Genomic DNA, 10,396 nt, shown 5'->3' with positions numbered 1-10,396 from the left:
TGTGGTTCAACTTTCGCGGACTCACTCTTTCGCGGTTTTTCAAAGTAAGAGTGGACATGACACACAGCTGGCTGATGAGTCACACGAGCTGCATGGATTGTTTAATTAAAATTATTTATTTTAAATCATTTAGCACCTGCTAAATCATTAAGTGCAGGAAGAAGCTTCCACGGTCATGATCTCCGCTCTCTGCCACCCACACATCTGCTCCGTGCTGCATTAGCTGTGTGAATGGTTAACCCTTTGCTGTTCTCTACATTTAAAATTTAAATACTGTAATATTGTGAACAATCCATGCTACATGGATTGCTTATTTAAAATATTACAGTATTTAAATGTAAATTGTTTATTTACACAGAAGGAGGGAGATTGGGAGTGAAACTTTAACTTGGACTACGTATCCCTACTTCACAGTTTTTCACTTATCACTGGGGGCGTGGTCTCCTAAACCCCATGATAAATGAGGGACTACTGTATATATGTGGTGTTGGCCAGTTTAGATTTTGACGTGATCGCCCAATTTTCAAAAGGAACCTGTCTTTAGATGTAGCCACACACCACAATGGAAGCTGGAACCACACTTATTTTTCACGTCATGCTCACAATAAGCGCAAACATTTGCGGCGGTGGCCATTGTGGATTTTTATATAGCAAACCATTTTTCAAGGGAAACCTTTCTTACACTCAGATGTAGCCACACATCAAAATGGGTAACTGTACCGTATTTTTCGAACTATAAGCCGCGTTGAACGAAACTAAAACATTTTGACATATTTTTGAACGCCATTCATAAAATCAGTTGGAGGTCAGTAAGCACAACCAGAATTAATACGTAAAGCACACTGGATTATAAGACTAACTGTTGATTTTTTGAGAAAATTAAAGGATTTTAAGTGCGCCTTATAGTCTGAAAATATGGTAACCGGTCTATTTTTCAAGTTATCATGCTCACAATATTCATGGATCGACAGTGAAGGGACTTTCCAATCCCTCCCTCTTCACTCTGCAAGGGGGGGCAATAAAGCAAATCATGATATTGAACCTTAAAGTTAACTGACAAAGAATGCAATTGATGTAATTAATGCAAAACTGCTAAAATAGATTTTGTAATGTGAAACAATAAAAAAAAAGTCTTCTTAGGAGTCAAGTTTGAATGAATAAAATGTAAAGGTAAATACATTTGAACACACCATGAAAATACAAGTCTGCTCTCTAATGACTCTCACGTGCTCTAAAGTTTTGTTTAAGCTGCAGTTGCACTTTAAATACATTATTACTGCCATGACACATCTATAATAGAACAGCTAAAATAAGGCAGCACAGTCACTGCGTCACTTTGGAACGCTGTCATTACTGCGAACGATAAAACTCAAACAATCGGAGCAGAAAAACGAACGCTCTGTTCCCCAAACTTAAATGTGAGAATTCACAAATGTTTGCACTACACGTGAAAGTCTGATAAAAATAAAACGTCTGGATATTTATTAGTTTTATTTCAGTTCTCAGTCATTTAGCTACATGCATTTTGCTATTTTCTAATGCCTAAAAAGTTACTTGGCTTTACTTTATCATTAAAAACTGACATGCACCCAGTGGCTCTGGTTCGAAAATTCATATAATCACACCCACACCTCCACGCAGAGGTTGTGTTGAAAAGGTGTAACAGTTTCCAGGTGTTAACTTCTGCAGCTGCTCTGCTGTGCACACACACCTTGGTGGAAGAAAAGCACGTCTGCTCAGCAAATCTCCCCGAGATAAATATAGCAGCATGAACAGGCACACTGTATCCTCTTGTGTTTCCTTTGGACGTCTATGGTTTTATTTCTGTTCTACAATAAACCAGAACAAATCTGTTGAGGTCAACAAACCTGTGATTTCAGCCCTGCATTGTTAGGAAAAGGGTGATTTTTTTAAGTGAACAAATGTCTTGATTTAACAAAAAGAAAAAAAAAATCAAACTGTTATAAAAACAAGTGACGTATAAGAAAAAAACACAACAATAATAATAAAAGGACAAGTAGATTTCACAATAAAAGGCATAAAACTTGTTTATAACTTCCTTAATGTTCTTACAAAGAAGCTAAATGTTCTTTAAAATCTGCTTCCGACTCTCTGGTGGTAAATTTTAAACAAATCGAAAAACTTGTGAATAAGTTAAAATTTCAGCTTTGATTTTAAATATTTTAATAAATATTGCTATAAATAGAAAAGCTGATCACAATATAATTTAAAGTCTGTCTTGAGTGCAGTGAAAAACTTGACATTGATTTTGGACAGTCCATATGATCATGTGTCCTCTCAATCTCCCAATATGTGCATTACAAAATAACAATTTGCATATTTTTTGCATTAGTAATCCTATAAAATAATTATTATGCAAGATGTGACATTATCAAGAAAACAGTAGTAATAGTATTTTGCATTCTATTTAAAAAACAAACAAATAAAATGTTTCAATTTGTTTTGTTTTAATACTTTGTAACTGTAAGCTTTTGCTCAGGGGTACCTCAAGCCCATGCCTAATTAGAACAGCATTTAAGATAATCAGAATCAGCTCTATTGTCATTGCACAGTTAAGTACAGCAAACTTATGTTTTGTACAGACATCTGAAAGATGGAAGTGTACAGGAAGTGCTGCCCTTATTGCTTCGATAAGATGCATGTGGAATGAGTAGGGAGTGGGGGTCCCAGCACGGCCGCCAGGTGAGCGATGCAGCCCTTGGCGCCTTCGCATCTCCTAGGTTGCTGCGCCAGGGGAGGCGAGGGAGGCCAGTGGAGGAATTGAGTTTGCAGGAAGGTCGTAGCACAGTCCAGAGCCACTCCACCAGCCATAGTCCTGATAAGAGGTGTTTGTTTATCAGCCAGCTCAGTTGAGCTCTGTCACAGGTCCATGACCTTGGGGAAGGGAGAGGGTGGGGAGGGGTTTCAGAGTGTCTTTGTTTCCATAACATCTAAAGAAAAATTTGAGATAGTCCCCCTTCCAAGGCCAGGTCCAGATTCAGATATCAACATTGTTATTGGGTCAAGCTGGACTCATAATACTCCGTGTCTGCCTTAACAGTCTCGCTAGTACATTCTCCCATGGTGTCTCCAAACAGCCGAATTTGATTACTTACGCCAAGTCGAGCTTACAACTTCGCCAAGATTTATTCCTTCCAACCGTTGGTGGACACTTGTGGCAAGTTCCACAGTCCTGATAAGGATCAGTCTGCTCAGCTCGATACAGCACCACATGTAGTTCACACATAGTGTTGCCAAGCTCGGCACATTCTCCACATTCCAGACAACTTAAACAGCTGCTGAAGAGCATTCCTGTTATAATTATTTGTATGCAGACACTTGTTTGTTTGTTTAAATGAAACGGAAATAATAAATGTCTCTTCAGTCAAAAGAGCTCAATATCGACGTGAACCCAGATCTCGAGTTTCTCAAACCAGCATTTTAAGTGTCCCGTGGTTTCAGTGAAACCAATGGGAGCTCTAAGGTGAATGAAATCCCAGCCATGTAACAGCTTTAAAACTGTAAATTAATTATAATGATTTGTTTTGTTCAAAATGTAAAACTGTTTTGAGTTGCTTAGAAGTACAAGACATGCAACAATGAAAATGGTGCACATGGAGTAGAGTGATGGATGAATGGATTGACTTGTAAATGGACGTGCAAATAAATAATGTCTAAAAGATTAACTGTTTGCCGAGGTAACTAACAAGCAGGAAACGGGAGCTTGGCTTACTTTGTGATTGCGATCCCACTGTAAGTCATCTTGCTCTTTTCCTTCTCAAGTCAAAGACAAGGATGTTTGAGGTGCCATGTAAACATGCATAATTAAAGCACGGACACGTTGGGTTATAAATATCCTACAAAAGACAGCAAACATAATAGACCTTTCTGTTGCTCTCCCTTTCTTCTTAAGGCAGTCACACGAAAACAACCAAATAAATCTACACATGATTGAGAGACGGCGCGTAATGGGAGCTTGCACGTGCAAAGACACCAACAATTCATGCGTGCACGCAAGCTAAACCTCCCTAGCTTGCATTTCTGGCATGCACAACACTATTCATGAGCAACAAGCCCTGCTGACAGCAGTATCCCCATTACACTGACAAGCCCAAAACATCAGAGGAGAGCGCACACAAACACACACTCCCATGGGCAGAGATGGTGAGGAGAAAGGACAGGGAAGGAAGAAGGGAGATGAGAAAGGAGGTCAGGAAGACTGCAGAAGGAATATACATCCCTTTCACCCCTTAACAACCCATCCATCTACATTCCTATCAAGTAGTTGCCTTCTATATTTCCTCCTTTATTTCATATTTATAAAGGGAAGCCTCCTGAGCTAGATGTGAACCCAGTTCTCATTGTGACTCTGGGGGGAAACTAATAAATACAAAAACAGATTAACAAGTACTTATGTTATATTTCTAAAAGCCTTGTGCAACTGAGCAACAAATACTGACAATTTTATCAATTTCAACCTGATAGAAAACATAACTTAAAAAAAAAAGAGGTTTCCACGATGAGGTGGGAACTCCGGCTCATAGTCACCGATCTGAAGTACTTGCATTACTTTTATCCCATGATCATCCATCTCAAACAGAACATTTGTTCCAGACAGTGGAAATATTTTTTAATGAAGCTCTGCAGCTGCTCACTGATTAAGCAGATGCGTGGGCGTCTGCAACTTTGAGTGTGCATGTGTTTGCGGTGTTACCACAGATATGTTAGGGACTTGAAAATTAGAAATAATTGACTGCTGTGGGCTGCAGAGTAATTAGGTGGGCTTTCTCTTTAACTGCTGCGACTCATATCTGACTTTGAATCTAGCTTTATTGCTAAAGTCCTACCAAGCTTCACGCTTTGTCTTTCTCTGAGTGTGTTAAAATATTTCCTCCTTTTTTGGTTTTGATCATCTTTCTCTCTCCTTCAGGCTGTAGGTCCCACTCCTTTCGGAGCAGGATCAGCCACATGGATTCTCCTTCTCCATTTTCTCTGTTTTGTGCATCGTCTGTTGTGAGATGGAGTGCCTTCATATCCTGCTGGATCATATCCATCCACCTCTTCTTCTGCCGTCCCGTTTCATTGATGAAAACTTCTGCGCTTAATAGCCTTTTTGCCTTGTTGTCATCTTCCATTCGCTGCACATGCTCACACCAACTCATTCTTGATTTGTGTATCTTATCTGTGATGCATGCCATGCCAAGCCTTTTTCTGATTTTGTCATTTCGCCGTCTATCCTTGAGGGATACTCCAAGAATCCCACGTAGCATCTACATTTCTGTTCTTTCCAGGAGTTCCTATTCATTTTTTCTTTAATGTTCATACCTCAGCTCCACAAAGCAAGACTGGACACACCATCAACTTGTACACTTTTCCTTTAATATGAATCAACATCCTATTGTCACAAAGCACTCCAGTCAGCTCCTTCCATTATTGCCACGCTGCACCAATTTTGCATTTAACGTCTTCTTCACAGCTTCCTTCAGCATTTATCACTGACCCCAGATGCTTGAACGTTTCGACCTGCTTCAGTACATTTCCTCTATCGGTAATTGTTAAGGTCTCATTAGCTTTTGAGCAGACCATGGTCTCTGTTTTTGCTGCGTTTATTTTCAGAGTTTTACTCTCAAGTGCATGCTGCCACCGTTTGAAACTTGGAGATTAACTTCAGAATCTCCAGCCACAACTAGGTCATTTTTTATACAACATTTCCCACGGAACTTCTCTCTAATAAGCTCAGTGACTACGTCCATCACAACAAACAACAGTGGGCTGAGACATGAACCCTGATGAACACCAACTTTAATCTCAAATGCTGTTGTGTTGCCTTTTTGGTTTTGATTACCTGCCTTAAAAAGTTTTAATAAACTTGTCTTGACGCTTTAATTTAAAACTGGCAACACACACGCAAAGGGCAAATGGACTTGTCAAATGAGAATCTGTGCAATATTATCAAAAATGCTTAAAAACTGTCTTCACACAGATTATCCAGTGAGAGCAGCTGCACATTGAAGCTGCTAAGAACTGTTTTCTGCTAACTTAAGTTCAGTTGTAAAAGATTTTGCTCTGCTACACACACTTAATATAGGGGCATGCTTAAAATTGTAGTTTTATCAACATAAACATTCATGTCCTTATTGCCACTTTTTTGCGGCACCCTGTCCTACCTGATTGTAGCTGTGCACCGCTCCTCCAACCTGCCCGCTGCGCTGAGGAGCTGCTGCAGAGATGCTGTCACTGAGGGTCTGGTTGCTATGGTAGCTGGCAGAGTACTGGAGCGAAGCCTCCGGGGTGGAGTTGAGCTGCAAGGAACTCTGGGAAAGGAGAGCCGGTCCTACCAGTTGAGACAGGAGAAGTGTACGGTTGGATGGGAGTGGTGGATGGGGGGTTTCAGTTGAGTTTGTGTGTGAGAGCAGAGAGTGAGAGATTAGGAGTGAGAAAGAGAGGGGGCGTGAAGGGGAGAGATTGAGAGGCAAAGAGTGAAATGGGGAAAAGAGAGAGCAGCAATTTAGAGCAGATAGTGCAGCAGTACAGCACTCTGAGTCGGAGACGGCATACATAATTTATTAGCAGAGGAAGGGAGAAACAGAGAGCAGAGGAAGAGACTGTGGAAGGGAGCAGCGAGGCTCAGGAGAGTTTTGATAGATGAAAGATCTAACAACTTAAACTTCACCTCCCTCAGCACGCTGACTTTTACTTTTTGTTTGAGCAAAATTGCGCGACTGTTGGTAAAATCATCACTCATTTAACATCCGTTCACTTGTTTAGTTGTTGATGAGCACTGCAGAATATTAAATATGACATTAAATTACATTTTCCATTTTATAAACTATAACGCCCTCTCCAAAACAAGAGGTTTTTCTATAATACATTCAATGTGTTAATAATGTCAAACTGATATCGTGCACAGAAGTTTGTATTGATTAGGAATAAAAACAGCCCGTCAGTTTTTAATATGAGCTCTATTCTTAAATGTTTAGTGTGACGAGATAAACCTGAAAAAAACATTTTAAATACTTGCAAAACTTTGTGTTTAATGTGTCTAAGCTGCTATTACCCACAGCTGAATGACAATGTGGACAATAATGGATGTAGATTTAATAAATCCTTGGATGGAGTTTATTGAAACTGTCAGAAGTAATCATTATGATAACATAATATTTGGATTCAACCCAATACAAGACGCAGCTAATCCACTACAGCCGGCAACAAAATGGCTAGACCTGGTTAATTTTACAGGTATGGAGACAGTAATAGGTGTGTTAGTAGCTGACAGTCATCTACTCCAATCACTAACAGATCATTGAATGATAAATGTAGAAACAATATATTGGAAATCTGAAAGGAAGCAGAAATCTTCCCTCATAAAACCTGCAACAAGTGTTGAGTAGTTTGCTACTTATAGCACTCAAGAAAAGAAACTATTGTCATTTCTCATTCTTCTCTCATATCTGTTTGCTTGCTCTGCGTTGCTCTTTTTGTCCTCCCTCTGGATCCTTTTCTCTCTGCGAGTCTCTGAGCTGAGCCGAGATCAACTCCTCAGCCTCCCGCCTTCACAAGACTTGTCTTCTCTCATCTTGATTCATTCCTCGCTTTTTATGAATTATTAAACAGAACTTTTGCGTTACGCAGTCAGTGTAGGAGCTCCCAAACACACCATCGCTCAGCCTTTGGTTCCTTTGTGTGTGTTGCGTAACATAATGATTGAATTGCATGAATTTTATATGTAATCTGCGGCTCATTTGGAATAAATGTTCAAGTTATTGCAAATATTGTGGTATAATAGTGAGTAAATGCTGAGATCAGAGGTCTGAAACCTGCAGATATGGAGCCACTTGTGACTCTTTTAAGATTTGGCCACAACTAACATAAAATTATTGTTTAGTGTGTGCGTTTTTACCCAAAAAAAACAAACAAAAATATAGTTTTAGAAATTTTCCTTCAATTATTTTGCCAATATGTGAATACCACTGATACAAGGAGCAAAACATGTGAACTAGATCCTGCTAGCAGTTTGTTAGTTACTTTATTAATCCAACTTCCAGTAGTATCTTTCTCTCAAATCCACTAAAAATATTTTGAGATAACTTTAACATTAGTTGCCGAGAGGAAATATGTCAATTTGATAATGGTAAGAATAAAAATAATAAAAAAAATAAGTAAAGTACTCGTTTTTATTTCAAAATTGAATAAGTCATAATTACATATCCAACAAACTGATCAAATGTTGTTTTTTTTAACTTGCTTTGACAATATCCAAGTGGGCTGCTTGATTTTTCCGCAAATAAAAAGAGGTTTATGATTTGCATAGTTCAGCGTTTAAATTTTCATCAAAATGTGTATCAACTATATCATTTTTTCTTCTTTACATAAACAAGATATTTTCTTTTGTGGAAAAAATGTAAAAATATCAGTAAAAGGTATTCAACAAAGTTAAGTCGGGTCATCTGGATGGTTCATTTTATTTTATTTTATTTTTTAGACGATTCGTCCTTCATCCAAAGGACTTCATCAGTTCAAGGAGCCACAAAAAACAGTCCCACAAGCAGAACATTTGCATAGGGGACCAACCAGTTTGATGGTTTTATAAGATGGTTTCTGGAGTCCGCCCTCTCACCTGTCGACTCCATTGAGGCAGCCATAGCGGTTCAAAACGTCAAAGCTCATGCTCAATCTGGATTACTGAGCATGAGTAAAATGTATTATATAATTTTAATCTTATACGGTCACCCCTATTTTTATCAGTGATAGAGGCATAAATTGCTCTTTTGACTGTAAAGGTTGCAGACCTCTGGCCTAGACGTATAAAGCTAAAACCATTAACTTACTTGGGAAGGAAATATGACTTATTTTAGTTTTTATTAACAGGTATTAAAAGGTAGATGGCTAGGCGTTTTATTATATTCCGTTTCCTTGCTACAAAAACAGATTTGTCATGTTCACAAAATATGTCTTCTGAATTGTCAAGACACCCGAGCATCAGTGTTCTTAGAACAGTAGATATCACTTTACTGCATCGATTGTCACTCACTGTTCTTCTAACGTCTAAACACAATGTAAAATAAAACAAAAAACTTGTCTTATCGTCATGAAAAATATGGAAAAACTTTATTTTTGCATCAGAAGCTCTTTGCTTCTCAAAGATTGACAGATCCTTAATTTTAAAAAGTATATATCACCAAACTTTTAAATATGTTTGCCACTGAAAACAAAGTGAAACACACAACTTGATTAGCAAATCTCAGTCTATTGACAAGTGAACTGTAGACATGACATGTTTAAACTGAAAAAAAAAAAAGTATATATTTGGGGAAAATTTAAGTTAATGAAAATTGTGATGTTTGTATTCCTCGTAAACCATTCAGTTAGCTATAAACAAATAACTGTTGGAAGAAGCATTAAAACATATATAATAACATGACAAGGTTTCATTTGTTTACAGCTTAACATGCAAAAATTTATTAAGATATGAAAATAAACTGATCAAATGTTTGTGGATTTTCTCAATGCACGTGCACACCGGGTCTAACGGCTGGTTCTGAAAGTGCATTGGTGATATAAAAGTGTACACAGTGCATTTGATTTGGGCAGGAGTGACGGAGACTCCGGCACTTTCAGTAAACAAGATAGCAATCTAATTATGTGACATATCTCCCAACTGTTCAGCGTGTATTAGAGCAGGCGTTCTTGTTTCATATCAAAGCAAAGCAGCAAAAGCAAACAAGGTGAATATTTCAAGACCAGCTTTCCAAGATTCATCAAGTGACGCTTTCTGCTCGCAGACGAGCGGCGTGTTCACATGTGCACGAGCCTGCACATGCAAATGGTAGTGGGGACCGCGTGCTTTCTTTGTAATATAGAAATTGTCGGCTTTTAAAATGCCATTACATCACTATCAAGTATCAAAAAGGTCAGTGGTCGAGGGAAATGGGAATGCAGCGTTCCAAAGCCAATGACCTGGAGAGAAAATGCCGAGGCCATTTAACTGAACTGTGCATAGCACGATGGCTGCCGTCACCTTTTTATTATCAAAATGCTAAAAATATATACTCACACCGTGGCTCAGTTACTTGATGACTAAAGTATATCCAAATAAATTATTACAGCCACAGTTATATCTGAATTTAAATTATATTTGCTACTTATAGGTAAAAATAGTTGATTAGGCTACTTATCTACGGTGGCCCTGAGGTGTAAATGAACAACATTTGAAAAATCAGAATTACATTAAACCTAAGCGGAAGTAGTGGTGTTTTTTTTTGTGTGTGTGTGTATTATTATTTTTTTACTTTATTAACATTAAAAATAATGTACAGTACACACACAACAGAGGTACAGTTAGCAGGCTAGCCTTTAGCCTGTAGAAATGGAGAGCTATGTTTTAGTCAAGCTTAAA

At 38.3% G+C, this 10,396-nt stretch overlaps 1 protein-coding gene across 1 annotated transcript in view; it reads right to left on the bottom strand.

Moving 5' to 3' along the window:
• ctnnd2a (catenin (cadherin-associated protein), delta 2a) overlaps positions 1-10,396 on the bottom strand; it is a 359,158-nt gene that overhangs the window by 192,979 nt on the left and 155,783 nt on the right. Inside the window, exon 6 of the mRNA XM_037694504.1 lies at positions 6,168-6,334. Coding sequence (XP_037550432.1) covers positions 6,168-6,334 — 167 coding nt within the window. The remainder of the gene's footprint in view (positions 1-6,167; positions 6,335-10,396) is intronic.

Source organism: Nematolebias whitei, chromosome 20 (assembly GCF_014905685.2).
Source record: "Nematolebias whitei isolate Nwh7 chromosome 20, NemWhi1, whole genome shotgun sequence".
NCBI classification, from domain to species: domain Eukaryota; kingdom Metazoa; phylum Chordata; class Actinopteri; order Cyprinodontiformes; family Rivulidae; genus Nematolebias; species Nematolebias whitei.
Note: the sequence above shows the minus strand (reverse complement) of the source record. Positions and strands in the feature narration are given on the sequence as shown.